A 19,446-nucleotide genomic window follows, 5' to 3' on the forward strand; every position below is an offset into this window, starting at 1 on the left:
GAACTCTCAGAGGAGCAGGGACTGCAGTGTCCATGGCCAGCTGAACAGAGAGATATGTCAGTAACTCTGCGTTATTGATTTGCATTATTAGCATTTGCTTGAAGTTCAATAAAAATCTATTTATATTCTACAGACTTGATTATACTTCATCCAGACCCCAGACAGAAAATTATAATAGTGCCAAATGGGTGCTAGGGCTCCAGAATTTTTATTTAGTAGTATTTTATGCCTATTTTTCATTAATTTTAATGGAGAATTAACACCAGGATTAAATACAGCACAATCTTTACATATGGTGTTAAATTTATTAAAACCAGTGATATTTAAGTATCCATTTATATAAGGATAAGATCATGAACAGACCTCAAGCTTATCTAAAGTATACAGAAACCTTAAGTATTTCTGAGTAATGACTTAATTCTGAAGTCTGGGAAAGATTTCATTCCTGAATTATCAATTACTTATTTTCAACTTTTAAAATATTTTGGTCAGAATTATTCCACCATACAATAAATCACCCTGATTTTGTAAAAATTTGCAGGCTTAAAGGGGCTTGTGTTGAAATCAATATGTGTGTAGGGTTGCCTTGTGCTCTGTTATTGGGTTTTAGCAGGGATTGGCAGACTTGCTGGATTCGATGGGCACCAGGACAGCCTTGCAATTCCTAACCCAACAAGGCAGCTCATTTGTAAATTAATATCTCCTGGGTTTTGCCACACAAAAGCAGCTTAGTACAGTCTGGAAGTGGCTACAACTTGTCCCCTTCTGGAATCTAATAACCAGGGGTGAGAGAGGAGTGTGAGCGGTGCTACAGATGAAGGAAGCAAACTTAACCTCTGCGGTGCCAGGCTGAGAAGCTCCACTCCAGCTGGGAGCACAGCCCAGCGCTGTGCTGAGCCACTGCCCTTGTGGTCTGTCACCTACCAGCTGGACACAAGTGCCTGGGCAGGGAAGATGCTGCACACAGGCACGCTGGGTGAGGGCTGCTCATGTGTCAGTGGACACGTCACACAACGCAGTGGGAGCAGTCTGGATGTGCTTGCCAAGGCTACCCAGCACAGTGTCAGCAGCACACTAACAAATAAGGGATAATAATTATGATAAACTGACACCCTTTGCCCCTGCAGGGAGATTGTGCAGTTTCTCGTTGACTGGTGTCAGAGAAAAAGCTTTTTTGCTGCACTAAACCACTTAAAAACTGTCTGAATGAAAAGGTTGCATCCATGGGTCAGCATAAATGATAACACCTCAGGAAATAGCACTGATGTTGCTAGCAATTTGCAAGTTAAGGAGAGTAGTCTGGACACGCTGATGTCTCAGTCATTCTCAAACAATAGCAGAAAAAAAGATGCAGATGAGTGCAAATGAAAACACCACAGAGCATTGATTATGATGCATTAGACAATTTTAAAAACATTTCTGTGCAATACCAGGGCCAGATGGAATAAGTGAGAAGAGAAACAGAGCAATTTGCTCATAACTAGCAAATGCATAAAGAATTTTCTTGAATGATCAATGGATTTGCAGTTTATGAATTCCTAAAATGACTATGCCTAAATATATTCCCAAACTCTCCTCCCTTTCCCCCCATCTAAGTCCCTGTGATTTTCTGAAAAGAAATCAGGACCCTAATGAATAGTCTTGAGTACAGCAGAGCCCCATGGCATGACTATTCTAAAATAGAAGACCTTTTCTTTTCTTCCTTAGCAATACCTGCTGCATGCCTTGCATTGTCTGCTGTAGGAACTGCAGCTGCTGGTCCTTCGTAAGGCTTTCCTCTGTTCGAAAGAGCTGTCCTTTCTCCTGCTTCAGGAGCTCCACTTCATTCCTGTAAGCATCCAGCTGCCATCGGAGACTATCATTCTCCTCCTTTAGCGCATATGCTTGGGCGGCTAGGGCTAAGAGAAAATGAAAATGTGAAAAAAAATCAGTGAAATGGGTTATTTCTTTTCAAATAATACAGAGGACATTGTCTGGAGAGATGGCACTACAGCTGAACGCCAGTGAGACATTTCGGAGCTGAGACAAGACCCAGCAGAGCTGAAAATGATTAGGTTCTGGCAAGGATTGTTGCTGGAAGGTTATTTCCTGGGATGGAAGAAGCCATAAAGTGACCCTGGATAATTCAAATGCTACTTGCAATCTGGCTGCTAAATTTAGGCTTATATTTTAGGTAGAAACTGGCATGCAGTCCAAGGGCAAGGCACTCACCAACTTTACAACGTTTTCCCAGTGATGTTATAGGGATACAGCCATTTAGTATTTATACTTGCACAATGGCCAGATGTTCCAATCAGGTCTGTGCTAAGGAATTTTCCCAATGCAGAGTTGCTGGATTTAGTCCCATGAGAGAGGAAACACAGAAATTTTTCTCCAGCCTTGCTATGAACTACTTCCCAGCAACAGTTATGAGGAACCATTTAGACAGAAAAATGATGTAATAGAAAAAAATTATATAAAATGCAAATGCTGAAAAAAGTGTTGGCACTACAAGAACATTACTACATTAAAGGCATTGAAAGACACTTAAGTCATTTCCTTAGGAAGCTCCATTTGGCCCCTTTTCAATTTAGAATGGCATTTTTATTATCATAACTGATAGCAGGTGTTTGCGAAGAAATCGATTAGTATGCAGGGATGGAAATTACATTTGCCAAATGACTTGCACAGTTTGCAATATAAGCTAAAATTTGTGTAGCAAAAGGCAGAAGGCTATAAAGCATGTAGTAGGAACATTATTTAAACAAATGATCTGAACATAAATACATATAGGGAAAGGTGGCATTCATTAATTAGGGATGTGGCTATCATCCTATAGAAGAACCCACTCCTGGTAGTATTTATATTTGGCAGGAGCGGTGGTCATTTGGCACAGCAAACTGCCATACCATGCTATTGTCTTTCTTGGAACCTGGTGACACAACAACATTACAGAGCAGCTGTAATTAAAAAACAACAATCTACTATGGCCGGTTCTATGAACATTTGGTAACTGAACCACATAACTGATTTACATTCCTGATTAAATGATTTCAGGCTTCGTATCACAGAATTTTTTTGCCCACCTACAACAGTAGTATGGTTAAAATCCAAATGATATGAAATTGCATATTAACTCCATTTAATACTAGGCACCTCTTGACTAGACCTTCTGTAGATAGAGTCCCCTTTTCCCCATGATAACATGATTCAGCACATTTGTGAAATTATACCAGCAATTAGGTAGAATGTCACAATATTTCATTAGCAATAAAAATGTTTTATCTTCAGTAGGAAAAATCTACCTTAATTTCAGATAATTTTTGCTAATTTTAAAGTAGTGCAAATGCATTATTCAAAATAAAGTACAGTCAGCTACTATTCAAATACAGACACGGATTGGTTACTGTGCTTAATTTGGATATTTTACAGAATCTCTGCAAGATTTAGCAAGAGTTACAGTATTGTTACATCAAATTAAATTGTTCTGAAAAGCATGCAATCATCCTCCCATGACAAAATTTACCCTCAAGAAATTGCACTGATGAGTCCAATGGGCAAATAAGAGGATGAAGTACTTTTTTCAGTTTTTATTTTTGTAAAAGCCAACAAGCTATAATAAAAGAAAGGATTAAAAAATAAACATGAGGCCAAGCAAACAGAAACATCAGTCCAAAAAAATATCAAGTCAAAATTAAATAGTTTGTGTTAGAATGAACATCTAAAGATGATTTAGTACAACTTGTGCAATGGTCTCACCATCCTGATCCTAAAATATTTCTTCCTTGCATCCAATCTAAACCTACCATTTTTCATTTTATAACTGTTTCCCCTTGCCTTGTCACTGCAGCCCCTGGTGAAAAGTCTCTCTGTCATTTGTAATCTCTTACTTCTACCAATTAGACTCTCACAAAATTTATGCCTTTTGTTTGTTTTTTTTTTAATGTAACACTAAATTCCAGCAAGAAACTGCCTACCCTTCAGCTCCCTGAGAACAGGAACAGAGACCATCAGAGATGTACTCAAGTTTCCACAGCGACTCGGGAGCAGCAGTTCACCTGCTGCTCATCATCTATTCCGGCTCTCAAAAAACTTCTGAGAGCTGCTGCACAAGTGGGGACGTGAGGCCTGTGTATTCCCCCTCTCAAATGTGGGCTCTGACCCAGATCGAGCTGAGGCTTATCTGGAAAGGCTGCTTGACTGTTTTCTGTGCCTCACTACAGCCTAATTGGAGAACTTCCTCTCCTTTCTGTACTCCTAGGTGAGTTCAGGCTATTAAGTGGGGCTACAGACAGTAAGAGATGTCTGCTACAGGGTCAGCAAAATAGGAGAAATGAAAAGGGCCACAACATCTCACAAAAGGAAGTAACCTTTATGTGATGAACCTATTAGAGTTTAAAAATAACTAATCCCAATGAAACAAGTCACAAAACATAGGAGGAATGAAGGTAACTGTTTATTTATCCTGTAGGAATGCAATGCAGGTTTTTACTGTTCAAAAAAAAAAAGATGCACCTTTGAATGCTATTATATCCTTACTTAAAAAATTATATGTAACATGTAATATTAAAACCTGTATAACAATAATTACATTGCAGTGCTACCAAGAAGTTCCATTTGAGGTTGGCCCTGCTGTTTTCTGCACACCAGAAGACAAAGGCTGTGCCTGGAAGATGTTGCAATCTATTTTAAGACAAAATGAAAACATCCCAAACCACCTAAAATGAGACAACAAGAATACAGAGAGATACATTTCTGATAGGCAGGATTCCCTCAGGTGTACAGAGCCTTATCAACCTTATTATACACTTGGGTGATCATCCTAACCACTCATAGTAGAGCAAATAGCAACAGGGTCCAAGGCAGAAATATGTTCTTAAATAAGGAAGATGCAACACATATACTAACAGTGTAACAGTATTACATGTACACAAGCTTTTAAATGAATTAATTATAGATAAGAGTCCATAAATGATATGACATTAACTAATTTTTATATACTTTGCTATTTAATTTAAAGCTGCAAATAGTTGGTTCCTAACATGTATGGATAGAATGCTTAAGAGAAAAGGAGAATAAGACAAAAGGAAGACATCTGACAGACCTCAGGGTGTCCAGCTCATTCAACACTGCGTAACTGTTTTAAACAAAATCAGACACATTCTTTCTGTTGACCTAATATAACTATAATTTTAAGATATTTATGTTTTAGTGCACCAAGATTAAAATAACTCTGAATTCATCTCAATGTCTCTTTTTATTCCAAGCAAAACATCTATTCTATTCTAAAAACATCCTATAATTTCTTTAAAATTACATTTCATTTATAACCATTATATATAATGATATGTGATTTATTATATATTTATTATATATATTATTATATACATTATATATTAATATAATATTAATATAATATTAATATATTATAGATTAATATTAATATGATATTAATATTAATATTACATTAATATATTATATATTATTATTTTATATATATCTATATAGGATATAGAAAGAGGCACTTGATTGAATATTAAATCAAAAATAGAGGAAAATTTTGGAGGAAAGAGAATCTGCATTTTAAAAAGTAATTTTTTTCAAATTTTGCATAAATTTTTGCTAAGAGTTCATTGCAAAGCTAATGAATGTCGTTTTAGTTGAAAAAAATTTTGTTCTTCTCATCTCAAGCAATTTTACATTTGGTAGTTCAGATACTCATCTACAAAATCCCTCTGTGAGGCACACTAAAAAAAAATATTTGGATAAAAGACAGTGAATGCTGAAAACATTTACAGAAGAACTATATACAAGGAATCTATATCAAAAGAAAACTGACAACAATCCCAAATAGCTGCCTGTGCTGCAAGTAGAAGAAAATATTCCTACCTAAACAAACACAGCTGGAAAACAGCTCAATATTCTCTTTACAGCATTTTCACTGAGGGATGCAAAATGATACCTGCCAGCCTCAGAGAAGCAGCTGAATGAAGATTAGGCATATATACGTGGGGGAAACCTTTGCACTGATATTTCAAAGACTTCCAAGAGGTTAGTGTGATTTCTTTGTGCTAGGCAGAAGTGCTGTATACAATTTGGCACAGCCTTAGCGGCAAAATAGACTCCATTTAGTGGATCCAGACTAGATCCAAATCAAAAAGGCACCCTCTTAATACAAGAAATGACTGGCTGATTAGAAATCCACTGAAATCTAAGGACATATTCACTGATGGATGTCTCAGAAGAAGCAAGCAATTTCTTTTTCTAGGGTGTCTACCTTGGATAGTTAGGAAAGTGTCTTCTTTCTGACCTGCACTGATCTTTTCACTTTCAGCTGGTACTCGAGACCGCATTTAACCTAATACATATCAAAGTCCATAGGAGCCAAAGCTGAGGAAGTCCTCACAGGTGATACAGGGTAATTGTACTATTTCATGACCCACATCATGTCATAGTGGCCAGGAAATAAAGTTAACACCCCACATCTCCAAATGCATTTATTTATTAAGGACATTAGGGAGAATTCATAATTTTCTATCATTTCTACTAGTGCACACCCGCATTGTGGATTTCTCATTAGATGATGCCCTAATAACATTTCAATTAATGCTAATGACAGTCTACTAATTTGCATACTGAGGACATACTGAGTTGAAAAGCATAAGCAGTAGGTTATCTCAAGAGCCTGAAGAAATCTGAAGGCAGTATCTGAAAAACAAATGACAAACACTAAAAATAATAACAGAAAACCTGCCTGTAAATTTAAAGATTTTCTATACGTCCTCCTAGCAGAACTTCTACAGTTTATATTTCCAATAGATTCTTCTATATTTGTTCAGAAATAGATCATAAATCTCACAACTTCTGTGATGTTTGTCCAGACTTTGGGCTAACCAGCAGAATTTTTCAGTGTTTTTGAACTGTAGCTGATGTATTGATATAGAGAGGCAGATGAAAACAGACAAAGAGCCTACTCCCAAACCTTCCTGCCTTTTGAGTTCTACTAAAACCATTATCCTGATTTCCTGACTTGAAAATGAGGGTTTAAATGATATAATGTTCCTTTTGATAACAGCAAAAAGAGAAGCATCAAAACATGTCAAAATAATGGGTATTAAGGTAATTTGTTTCATCACTCCCATTGCAGAGCATTTGCAATGTCAAAAAAGCCATCTTGCAAGACACAGAAACTTCTTCAAAGAGTTTTCAGCTTGAGGGACTGAACAAATGTGACTGGAGAAAAATAAGGACACAAAGTTCACAACTATAAATACAAACAACAGAAGTTATCCCTGGCCTCTAGCTAGCCTGCTTGTTTTTCAAATAGGTGAACTGTGAAGCAGTACAAGCAGGGGAAAATCAGCAAGGAAAAATGTTTCTGGAGGATCTGGAAGGACATGAACTGTGTTTTGATGCTGTTGAAAACAGGGTAAGTTATACAGTAATGGCATTTTTCATTAGTAAGGAAGATAGTCTTTGCAGAAGTACAGTTTGGATGGTCATAGGAGATGCAGTGGGTGGCAGCCCTGCTCATGGCAGGGAAATTGTAACTAGAGGATCATGAAGGTCCTTTCCAGTCTAAACCATTCTGTAATTCTATTATAACTAGATAGGACCAGTGGACCCTCATTCATTTTTACCCTCTAAGGCTGTGCTTGGCGCTCCAGCTCACTGCAAATTTAATTTTGTGCTAGAGTCTGAGGGTCCCATTATGATCACTCAGTGGCAGGGTGTGTGTGTCAGTCAGTAGTCCCACACTTTGGGATGTGTGGGAAGGTCAAGTTTGGAGGAGCTGAGCAAGGTGGTGGGAAGGAAGGCACAGCCCTCACTACAGATGGCAAGCTGCATGACCTCTGAGGTGAAGGGACACGCAGAGCAGCTTTACAGGTGATAACCAACATCTCCAGCACCAAGCTGATCCTTCTCTCTGTATTCTACAAGAAGCTTTCTGAAAGAAGAAGACTTGACAAGTACACTTTTGTCGCTTTGAGGCATCTTCTTGAGCCCATTTCACAACATCAGGATTCTGAGTCATCCAATGTCTAAAGAAGTTTTGGTCCATAGTCTTGAGTTCCCAGAGAACACTTGCTTTTCTTTATGGACACTTACCAAATATCTGATCACCAGCATAGTGATGCCTTAAGTTTTAGCTTTGATATTTTTCATATTCTGTACTGCATTAGTACATAACTCTGAACTTCATGTGAAGTGCTAGCAAGTTCTCTTCACAGTTTAGACAAAACAATCCTTATCCAGCCTGAGAACCAGGACACTGTTGGAGCTTCAGGCCCAAAAAGTGTAAACAACAGTGAACTGAGGAGAGCAGTCTGGGAGGATGGGACTTCACAACCTGAAGCTGTAATTGGACAATTAACCCCATTATGTAAATGGACCAAAAGTTATAAAAGTGTGAAAACTCGGGACCCAGCATCCATCTTGGGTGGAGCCACGGCTGGGCTCTTGCACTGCCCAAGGTGTATCCTTTGAGGGCCTTTTAATAAATACCTACTTTAACACTGTCTAGCCTCTCTTCTAGGTAGCCTCTCAAGGCATCATAGTGCTCAGATGTCAATGACAAGTGCATTGAAATATATCTGATATAAGCAGTTAAAAGCAGCCTTCTTCCTATAATGCATTCTTTAAAAAATACCTGTTCCATAGTTCTCCCTCATTCCTGCAAAAATACACTATGCCACTTGAGTTTTTTCTTTTAAAAACACATTTTGCTTACAGCTTGAAAATAGCCAGTGAAGTATCATGAATAAACTCTAGAAACAAAATTTGCATGGCATAAAAATACATAACTTGGAGCAATTACAAGCTAACCTAGCTATGAACAGTATTTTCTTTCCCCCTTTAGACATAATGCAATCAAACAATGAAGAAATTTCCACATTATTTTCAAGTGCTAAGCACACTTCATTTGAATGCCTCGGTATCTGCAAATTTAAACTCTGAGGGCACTAATTATCCTATATGAGAAGGGTTTATTGTCATTAATGTTAGTTAGGCCCTGCACACCGGGAGGGCGATGTACTCTTTTGTGAAACCTGTTTAATTCAGGTGCAGTTGCTTGAAAGTCCTTTCCTTACAATGCAGCCAATGTTCAATGCAGAGAAGCTCATTACACCAGTTACATTCATGATGATACCAGATGTTCAAATTGAATAATCATGAGAATTATTTTCAGGCTTCCTATTCACATAAAACTTGGTGGCAAACGATTGGTAAATGGAAGGATGCGGGAAAAAAAGGAAAGGAAAGGAAAGGAAAGGAAAGGAAAGGAAAGGAAAGGAAAGGAAAGGAAAGGAAAGGAAAGGAAAGGAAAGGAAAGGAAAGGAAAGGAAAGGAAAGGAAAGGAAAGGAAAGGAAAGGAAAGGAAAGGAAAGGAAAGGAAAGGAAAGGAAAGGAAAGGAAAGGAAAGGAAAGGAAAGGAAAGGAAAGGAAAGGAAAGGAAAGGAAAGGAAAGGAAGGAAGGAAGGAAGGAAGGAAGGAAGGAAGGAAGGAAGGAAGGAAGAAAGAAAGAAAGAAAGAAAGAAAGAAAGAAAGAAAGAAAGAAAGAAAGAAAGAAAGAAAGAAAGAAAGAAAGAAAGAAAGAAAGAAAGAAAGAAAGAAAGAAAGAAAGAAAGAAAGAAAGAAAGAAAGAAAGAAAAGGGAAAAAAAAGAAATTAAATGAAGGGAGCCTCTAAGAAAGCTGGAGTATGACTATTTACAAGGGCATGTAGCGAGGGGATAAGGAGGAATAGCTTCAAACTGAGGGCAGGTCTAGATTAGATATTAGGAAGAAATTCCTTGCTGCGAGGATATTGAGGCACTGGCATGGGTTGCCCTGAGAAGCTGTGGATGCTCCATCCCTTGGCAGTGTGTAAGGCCATGTTGGAACTAGATGATATTTAAGGCCCCTTCCAACACAAGCCAAGCTATGATTCTATGAGTCCAATAATTGCAATTTTATTCATCCCATTCAGGACAGACTTCGACACATTTGAGAAACCAAAGTGTTTCTCTGAAGAGAGATTTTTCTCAGTTTACGAAATTTCTCCCTGCTTAGCAGACATCAGCAATATCAGTGCTCTTTCCTAGTTTTACTACACCTGTGGCTCACCAGTAATTTATGAAGGCTTGTTATTTCTTGTGTAATGAAGCACATCTCTTTGCAAATACCACAGAAAGTGCAGGGAAAGGGAGGACCTATTATTGCCCAGCTGGGACTAGTAACAAAAAGTCATAGCCAAATGCTGGCTCTACAGAGGACTAAGAATGCCCCAGAGAGCAGTGCTGCCAACTTCTGTGGCGTTATGATGACCCCCATGATATCTTACATTTTATTTAAAGGCCTAGAGAGATCATTAACTGAAAACCACTGGTTTAAGTATCTCGAAGTTCCAAACTTTCTAGACGGTGGATCAGTATTGGCTCTTCCTTTTTAATCATGATCTAACAAACTGCGTTTTAATTAAAAACACTTACAAGACTACTTAATCTAGCTGTTTTAGCCAGTCCAAGGAATAAAGATGTAGACTACTTGCTACAGTCTTACTAGTGATCATTGACTCCAGTGATCAGTTTGGGATCTGGACCTCATGGCTGCAGAAAACCCACTTGAACAGTGACCCAACTTTCTCCAAACGGCTGCAAGGATGCAAGAAAAATTTTCCACTTTTAGCCAATCTTCCTACCCCTCTCTTTGTACCCTCCTCTCTTTTACCTTTGCACTTGTTCTGTTCAGTTCATCTCCAGCTCTAAATGCGTGAGTCCATCTATTTGCTCATTTGTAATTCCCACTTGCCTGACACGACCAGATGTTTCTCTCTTCCCTCACTCATACTTATTTTGCAGCACATTCTCTAGTCCCCTGTTACCCAGATCTGTCCCAGGTAAATTGCAGCATTAAGCATTTTGGACTTTTCCTACTAAGATGTCACATCACATTACTGAAATGAATATTTGGAATTTGGAAGAGATCACGTTGTTACAAATAATATCAAAGCCTGACACATTTTAGGTTTATTTTACTTGACAGCATCTCTTTGGAGAACAGGAACCTTACATAACTTCTAAATGATATTTTGACAGTTGCTAGTTAATCTGGCCCATGGAGACCTGTTTCTGCAGGTTACCTCTTTAAAGCAAAGGGCCCTTTCTTCCTCTACATTTTGGGTTGCATTTCTTCTACCGCCAGCCATGATATGCACCAATACCAGCTGACTTGGCATATGCATAAGGGGAGACAGGAAAGAGAAGATGTGGCTCTGCACAGACATCTCTGGTGGATGGACTTCGATTGAGTTGGTTAGGAAGAAAGCCATCATAGTAAAATGCAGTATAAACTTTGATCAAAAATAGTAGCAATTCTCAGATATTTTGAAAATTCACAAAAAGCCACTTAACATCTTATTAGTGTATCTGGTTTGTGATGAGGTGAATTTTTCTGATACTTTGTGTTTACCAGTAAGTGCTGCCTCAGTTAAATACGATCAATCAAACAATACATCTCTTTTAATGGTTCTACTGGTTTTTTCATAATTGAGAAAAAGGACTGTTACTTTTACAGATACTGTTCTTTAAAGATGCTAGCAAAGAAGTGGCTTCTTCCTCTAATCAATATTTAAAAAATTATTGTATTCATGTAATACTAAAAATGAACAGAGGAAATTTTAGTCTCAAGGGTGAAGGAATGAAGAAAATAAGAAAAGTGCTGGTTTCTGGGGAGATACCACCTGGCATTGATGACTGACTCCCACACCAGTAATGGAAAATGCTGCTTGTACTACTGGTGCTTTGCAGCTGAGGGTACAGACATGAACTCTGCATAGCAGAAGAGATGCTGATGAAGCTGAGTGTTTCACATATGTTACATAATCTTATATTTGTTGCACAAAGGTATTGTATGCATGCATGTACATGTGATACATAAATCACTTAGGATATTCAAGGATTATTGTATTCAGGTAAACCTCCATGTAAGTCGGTCACTGATGGTTGCTCCTTAGAAGTCAAAGTGCCTTTTATATTTTTACTCAGATTTAAACAATCAGCACTGGCATTTACAGACATCACTGCTGTTGGCATTTGAACTAGGAATTGCATTCAGGCTCAACACCACTGTGAGAACTTGAAAAAAATCTGTAGGATTTATGAAGAAAATGCCATTGTTACTTTGAAACAAACTTGACAGTGTGCATGTGAATCGCTTAATTTGTCATTCATTAGTGAAGAAAGGGCTGATATGAGGGGTTTAAATTACTATGGTGATTTGAATTGGTATGGTTTATAACAGGCAAATTTTGTTCATAAATGTAAAGCGCTTTCTATAAATGTGAGGATAAACCACTTTTGAACAAAATTCCATTGCACCTTCAATTGCTGGAGAGCATTTATCCAGCTATCTCTCTAACCTTGTGGTGGATTAGCGGGCTGAGTTAATTTTTCTTTTAAAATCATGCATAATACTGAAATACTTGCTCAGTTACTTTTGCCTTAGATAAAAATGGATTTTAAATGGGAGTACATTTTTACCCCTTTATGCCTTAGAAGGCATAAGCAAATGATGACATGAAGCTGGTAATTTTTGACCCTCACATTCAGACACAATTTCTTGAGCAATTTATCTCTTATGTGAATGGAAGGGTGTTCAGAAGAGCTGGATCTGAAAACCCAAACCTCCTTTTCTCCCCTCTTTCGGCTTCCAGAATATTCAGCGTACGTAAATAGATGCCTCTGTGCGTTTCCACAATTTAACATGTTTAGCAGGTATTTTCTCAGCTTCTGAAAAATAAAATGTTGCAAACTTGCAGATAACAGGGTTCTACAGAGCTTAGTTAGGTACTTCCAGGTCTTTCAGAAATAGACATTTTATTGAAATTTGCAGAGAGTGTGTAGCTTTGAAGAGATAAGTGTGAAATAGTCCTTGTACCAGATTTTCTGAGTAAGCCACGACTTAGGACATTTTATCTGCAGGTGTTGAGCAGAATGTGAGTGCAAAACCTCCAACCAGCAGGGAGTAGTTTGTAGGATCAAGGTTTTACAGCACAGACATCTCAAAATCTTTCAACAAAACATTATGAGACAGATGACTATATCAGAACAACATAGAGAGAGTTATTGCTTTTTATAATGTTCTTCCTTGACTGTTAAAAATGCTCTCTAGTCTCCAGACAAATTTAAGAGGCAGGAAGATGCAGGAAGATAGCCTGCATCTGACACATGACAAAGAAGCAATGAAGGAAGTGGTGTTAGGAACTAGCAACCACCCAAGTACCTCCAGAGAGGTACCTAGTTGACATCTGTGGTGGGCTCTTGGCTGTTGCAAAAGCAGCCCAGCAATCACTTGATCCAAGTGCTGTAAAGATATGCTTGCACAGTTCTTGCACCTGATAAAACTTGCAATGCATCAAATATTTGGAGGGCTGGATAAATAAACAAAAGGTGCAAATTATTTTGCCCACTGAAAGGCAAACAAACAACAAAAAACCCAATAAAAATCCTAATTTAAAAACAAAACAATACCAAAAACGATGACCAACAAAACAAACCACCTTTCTGCATGCTGGTGTTCAAGGAGTCACACACTGGAACCATCAGAGAACTGGATAAAATGGTGCAGTATCTAGTTCTTCAGTCTTTCATTTCACATCCTTGAGGACAGTTCTCTTCTCTTCTCTTCTCTTCTCTTCTCTTCTCTTCTCTTCTCTTCTCTTCTCTTCTCTTCTCTTCTCTTCTCTTCTCTTCTCTTCTCTTCTCTTCTCTTCTCTTCTCTTCTCTTCTCTTCTCTCTTCTCTTCTCCATGAATCTGAACCCAAATAAGACTGAAAGAAGATCACTCACCTCCAAGCAGCTTTGAATCCACATGGCTTTCAAATTTATGAATCAAATCCCACAATATACATGTCATGAAAATGCTATACTATGGATATTAGTCATTAGTAAGAAGCTTATTTTCTTGAGATGGCCTTTATCCAAAACAAGAGCAGGATGTTGTGAAACTCCTCTGAATCTAAGATTCATTCACCAAAGTAAAACAGCATCACTAACTAGAAGTATTTTGGGGATTTCTGTAGCTCCAAAGCTTCAAGCAGGAACTCTGCTGGGTGTGTTTGCATCTCCTGGCATGAAACCACATCACAGACTGGCAGTCAGTCGGCTGGACATGTGAGAAAGTAGAAGATTCATGCTTTGAAAAGGAAGCTTTTAATGCTTTAGAAGCTTCAGCCACCCTTGCATGTCTCATGACATAAAACCAATCCCCAAATCTGCAATTATGACCTTAGAAACTGACATTGGAAAAGACTCTGCTTTCTGATCATTATCTCCTCTGACATGCTGGCAATGGCTGATGATTCTTGGAAATAAGGGCAGGTAAGAAGGCACCTAAATCTCCACCTCAAGCAATATCTTTAGTTTCTCTAATGTGCCAGGGTGAAAAGGGCTTCTAAAAACAAGAAGGCACGAAGGGCAGTGTGATTAAGAAAATGTAACCCCTAGATCTCAGTTTAAACACTAATAGAAATGATCTTTCATTGGAGGTCAGAAATATCATTTAGGCTAAAGCCACTCTTGAAGGAATTTGTTCTTTGTGCTCTGTTCAGAATCAACCACCTTCACTGTTATAAATAGGGCTCACTCTCTTGAAGGCTAAATATGAAAGAAAAAGCACAGAAGTTTTTATATTGGAGAGGGCACTGTAAGGAAGGTCACTTTATAGAAAGCATGAAATGTTATTTGGAGAAGAATGCTAATACAAGCTATATCAGATTGTGAGGAAGTTGAAAACAGCATATGTTCTAATATTGTCTTTTATTGATTTTGCTGCCAACATCCCACTTCAACAATGTTACAGCTGCACTTCAGGACTCTTAATGGATGGGGATGAAGAAAATCAATATACAGAGCTTGCTTCTGCTCCCATTGAATTCAATGAGAGTTTCATTATTAACTGCAATAAGCAGAGGACAGAGTTCAGACTGTTTCATCACTTTGTGTTTGTTTATTCTTTCCCTTTTTATTTAACCTCTTGAGGGGCAATGTGTATTTTTATCTATGTTTTAGAAAAGTCCCATTTAAATAGGGCAATCCCCTATCAAACTGTAAGTTTACATATTAGAAATGATGCCCTGTTTTATGAAACCTAATGAAAAATTATAGCCTGTATCCTGAACTGAGAAAGTTATAATAAAAGATATAGGATTTGAAATAAATTCTAATAACAAAATCATTTTTTTCTTAAAAATATTTCCGTTCCAATATGAAGCTAATAAAAGCAGTTTAGTTTTCACTGACTTGTAAAATATTACTTTCAATGTACATTGTTTTCTCAATTACAAATAGATGGGATGCACCTGAGCATCTTTTCGCTATTATTTTAATGCTATTTACACAAAATGAAATATGCTAAAATTATCTCCAAGAATTATAAGCATCATCTTCATTCCAACAACATGCTGTTAATTTTGTTCTAGCATGAATGCAAAACATATTTTAACATGCTGTCAAAAGGAGACACTAAGAATGTCAATAAAATAGCACTAAAATAAATGTAAATTTAGACTGCTGTCAAAAGTGGCTGCTTGGTTTTGTGAAGATGTTAGGTTGCTATAGCGTTTTCCATAGCAACTTTGCATCTTATTACATAAATAATCCCTCAGTGTCCTTAAAGCTTACTAAAAACAGGATTAAATCTATTCTCATATGTAATGATCCTGCATAAAACCTTATCAGTATGAAATACCCAGAAAACTTGATAAATTGTGATCGAGATAATAGTATTTCTAGCAGTGGAAAAGCATCAAAGCACAACAGACTTGTTTTGTAGTAAACAGGACATTCTCCTACATCCCATATTAGGAAAATGCCTTTCAAAATTTGGAAGTTAGATTAACCCCTTAACTGCTGCATCCACAGGACCAGCAGAGACCTCCATCCCGCAGCCTGTGTGTTGTACGTGACCTAGGGGCATTGGCCCAGTACCTGGGACAGGACAAGGCTGTCTTTATTCCCCAGGGAACTACATTCAGCCCTGATTCATCAAGACTTTTCTGCTAAATTCAGCTGCACAAGAAGCATTATTAGAGGCAAATGGACTTAAAACCAGGGGCATAAAATTAGGCCCCTGCCTACATGCGTCCTGAACTTCAGCCTATTTTTGTAAAAGCTGTGGGAAATATGGACTGCATTTTATGGCGCAAAATTGGAGCCTGCCTGATGATAACAGCTCTGAACTGGCATGCTGTGAAAGACACTAGAGCAGACTTTTCCCAGCACAGAGGAAGTAATCATCTTGTGCTGCTTTCTAGTGATCACCCCTGATGGTTCCAGGGAGCAAAGCTGATTGTCTGCTGTGCCCAGAGCATTTCCATTCCAAGGGAAGTTACTCTGCTCACAGAGCCCAAAAGGGTTGTTCAGCTGTCTTCTGTGGTCAGAGAGGGGACTGTGCCACTACAGTGACAATTCAGAGCCCCATATTTTAAATATGTTCTTTTCTTTGAGAATGCTTCTAAAACCAGGTTGGTGGCATCTGTTGACAGGGTTTATTTGTTTATCACTGCAGGGCTGCTTATGATACCAGCTGCTTATGGCTTTGAAATGGTACCACTTAATTTAAGGAATAAAAAGTAATGCTAGCCCATTAATTTCTAAAGTAAATACATTTTGTTATTTTACAATATGTTTATCGATAAGTGTTTTAAAGGACAGTTGGAAAATAATGGGTTTGTTAAATACCAATAAAATCTGATGCCGAAAAGCTATGGGATGGAGAGTAATGACAGAAAAATAAATCAGACTTTTGTTTGAAACAAAATCTCCCATATACCCAAAAGGTTAGTCTTACAAGAAAGGCAGGGAAAATTATCTGATCTTTGAGATCAGGAGGAAGAAGACCTGACATGAGATCTGCTGTGACACTTGTTTAGTTGGAAACAAAGGAAAACCAAAGCTCAGCTCCACACAGCTGGGGCTTGGTGATTTCTATTCAAAGTTTTAACAATATAAAGCTTTCCTACCAGTTTAATCCACCTATAAACCACAGTTCCTGTTCCATATGTGTATCACTGCATTCATAAAAGCCTTAGAGAAAGCAAAAAGAGGATTGAATTGCAGAGAAAAGATGAATAAGCATGACACAGATCACTTTGGTGTTGTTTCAGGCTTTCCTTGAAGACTTGCCAGGCTTGCAACTTTCAAGACAGACTTGTAAACAATATCCCAAAGCCTGTTTTATGCTGTGTGGACCGGGATGGGATTTTCAAATACTAAATACAAGGACTTATACACTTCTGTGAGATGGACTGCCCACTATTCAGCCTGTCTCTTACAGCAAGTGACATAGCTGATGCTGCAAACAGGACAGATCAGTTCAGGACAGCATTAAAGATCCAACTTCAGTGTTTAAGTTTGGCACCTACTTTAGGTATGTTTGAAAATGCTGCAAAGGAGGATGTCCTCCCTAACTTGCGAAGCAGCACCAATCTTACAAGTTCAAACTGGGCTTGCATTACACAACTTGCAATTTGTTATTTGCACACAGCCTCTGAGATGTTATTAAGCTACTTCATCAGAGGTTGTACAATGGTGGTGAAATCCTCCAGGGGTCCAGTGTATAGTCTATTGCAATTCTGTTGAGCTGGAAGGAGGCCTATTCCAAGAAACTTATTATCTGTGTGGACAGGTAGTGTCAGAATGAAGGGAAGAACCATTGTCTCCATTTGATACTAGAGAACTGAGATAATACAAATTCATTGATTAGTCCAGGCAGGGGATATGTAGCAGAGCTGGGATTTGGCATAGAGCTCCGAGATCCCAGTCAAACACCTTAATCACACAGCTATCTTTCCTGCACCCCTCTCCAAGCCCAATGCATTTCACTCCTTTCTGCAGCACCAGCTCCAGTCTCTAGCTGAAGTTGGAGTTGCTAGAATTAATGGCATGTTGCTGTGTACTGCAAAAGCAAAAGATTAATCCACCTCCCCTTACAGTAAAATAACAGGTGTCTTGCAGGCATAAACCAAACTTCAGTTCTTCTTTACAAAACACATCTTTACTAATTCTTAAAATCACTTTTGAGGCTTTTACATGTGGTTCCTTACTCCCTGTGCCAGCAGGTGGGAGAGGAAGCATCCATAAATCCTGATCATTCTGAAGATTTTTGTATATCCTCTAGACTCCAGCGTTGAATCTCTTTTTTCTCCCTTGAGCTAATGCTCCAGTAGCTGCGTCTTGACTTTCAAATATATTAACTGAGTTGCCAATCATCATTAATTTTTTTTCATAGCAATCTTCCAGCTTTACTTCAGCAATCCTCTTGTCTCTTTCAAACTCCAAAATCCACATTGCAGAAAAATCACTGTTTAGGTGCTGAATTTTGTGGAGGGGGAAAAATGCCAGTCCCATGACTGAAGATTCACTCAGTCTCAGGCCAGCCTTTTCCCAGCTTTCCCTGGAATGCAAATGACTTTTAGTCTGTGAAACGGTGAGGAGAATTTCCTATACATTAGGCACTTGTGACAGTTGAACCAACTTACTGGATACCCTAGGGGGTTCTTCAGGCTATCCTTGCAGAAGTTTGAGATGATCTCTAACTAAAAAACAAGTAGTGAAGCTTTCCTTTTCCTTGAAGATTCAGCTTGCAGAATAGAGTAGGGCACTGACTAGGCCTGGGGAGAATGACCTGTAAAACACCTGGATTAGCAGGTCTATGTGCAGGGCGCAGTGGCCCAGGCCTGCAATGTTGACTACGGGGTGGAAGACAGGTTTAGGAGATCGGAGATGCCAGTTCTCATTCCAGTTCTGCCACTGAGTCACTGATATCAATAAATCAAGTTCATGAATAGCTAGCAGGAGCACAATTTGCAGATGAAAGAAGAGGATTTGAGTCTAGAATGAGTGACACACTTTGCAACAAGTCCATGTAGAGCTCTTCTGAATGTTGCAAGACCAATTTTCCCAAACAAAGGTTGGTTTCTAACACTCACCATGATTTGATCTCTTGCATGACTTAATATGTGGCATGCCTTGAAGAAAAATGTAAACTATTCTTAGTTAACAGCTTATTCATCCCCAGATGTTATTGTGCTCTAGGGTGTCAGCCACCTGTAACATTCCTCCCTGTCCTGTTTGCAGCTGGGATAGAGTCAATTTCCTTCCTAGCAGCTGGCACAGTGCTGTGTTTTGGATTTAGTATGAGAAGATTGATGTTAACACACTGATATTTTAGTTGCTGCTAAATAGTGCTTTCTCTAAACCAAGGACTTGTCAGTTCCCCATGCCCTGCTAGTGAGGAGGTGTGCAAGAAGCTGGAGGGGGCATGGCTGGGACAGGTGACCCAAATTAGCCAGAGGGGTATTCCATATCACAGAGCTGTGAGTATGCTCAGTATATAAACTGGGCCAGGAGGAGTAAATTAATGCTGGAGACAAGGTAGGCATCACTCAGAGGGTGGTGAAAATTGTGCATCACTTCTTTCTCTCAGAT

General features: G+C 38.5%; 1 protein-coding gene across 8 annotated transcripts in view; it reads right to left on the bottom strand.

The window, feature by feature from the left end:
• Positions 1–19,446, bottom strand: part of ENOX1 (ecto-NOX disulfide-thiol exchanger 1) — a 356,510-nt gene that overhangs the window by 41,434 nt on the left and 295,630 nt on the right. For all 8 annotated transcript variants that reach the window (XM_036381515.2, XM_054518593.1, XM_036381505.2 and 5 more), the window contains one exon: positions 1,714–1,898. In XM_036381515.2, coding sequence (XP_036237408.1) covers positions 1,714–1,898 — 185 coding nt within the window. The remainder of the gene's footprint in view (positions 1–1,713; positions 1,899–19,446) is intronic.

The sequence above is a fragment of the Molothrus ater genome, chromosome 2 (genome assembly GCF_012460135.2).
Source record: "Molothrus ater isolate BHLD 08-10-18 breed brown headed cowbird chromosome 2, BPBGC_Mater_1.1, whole genome shotgun sequence".
Lineage (NCBI taxonomy): Eukaryota > Metazoa > Chordata > Aves > Passeriformes > Icteridae > Molothrus > Molothrus ater.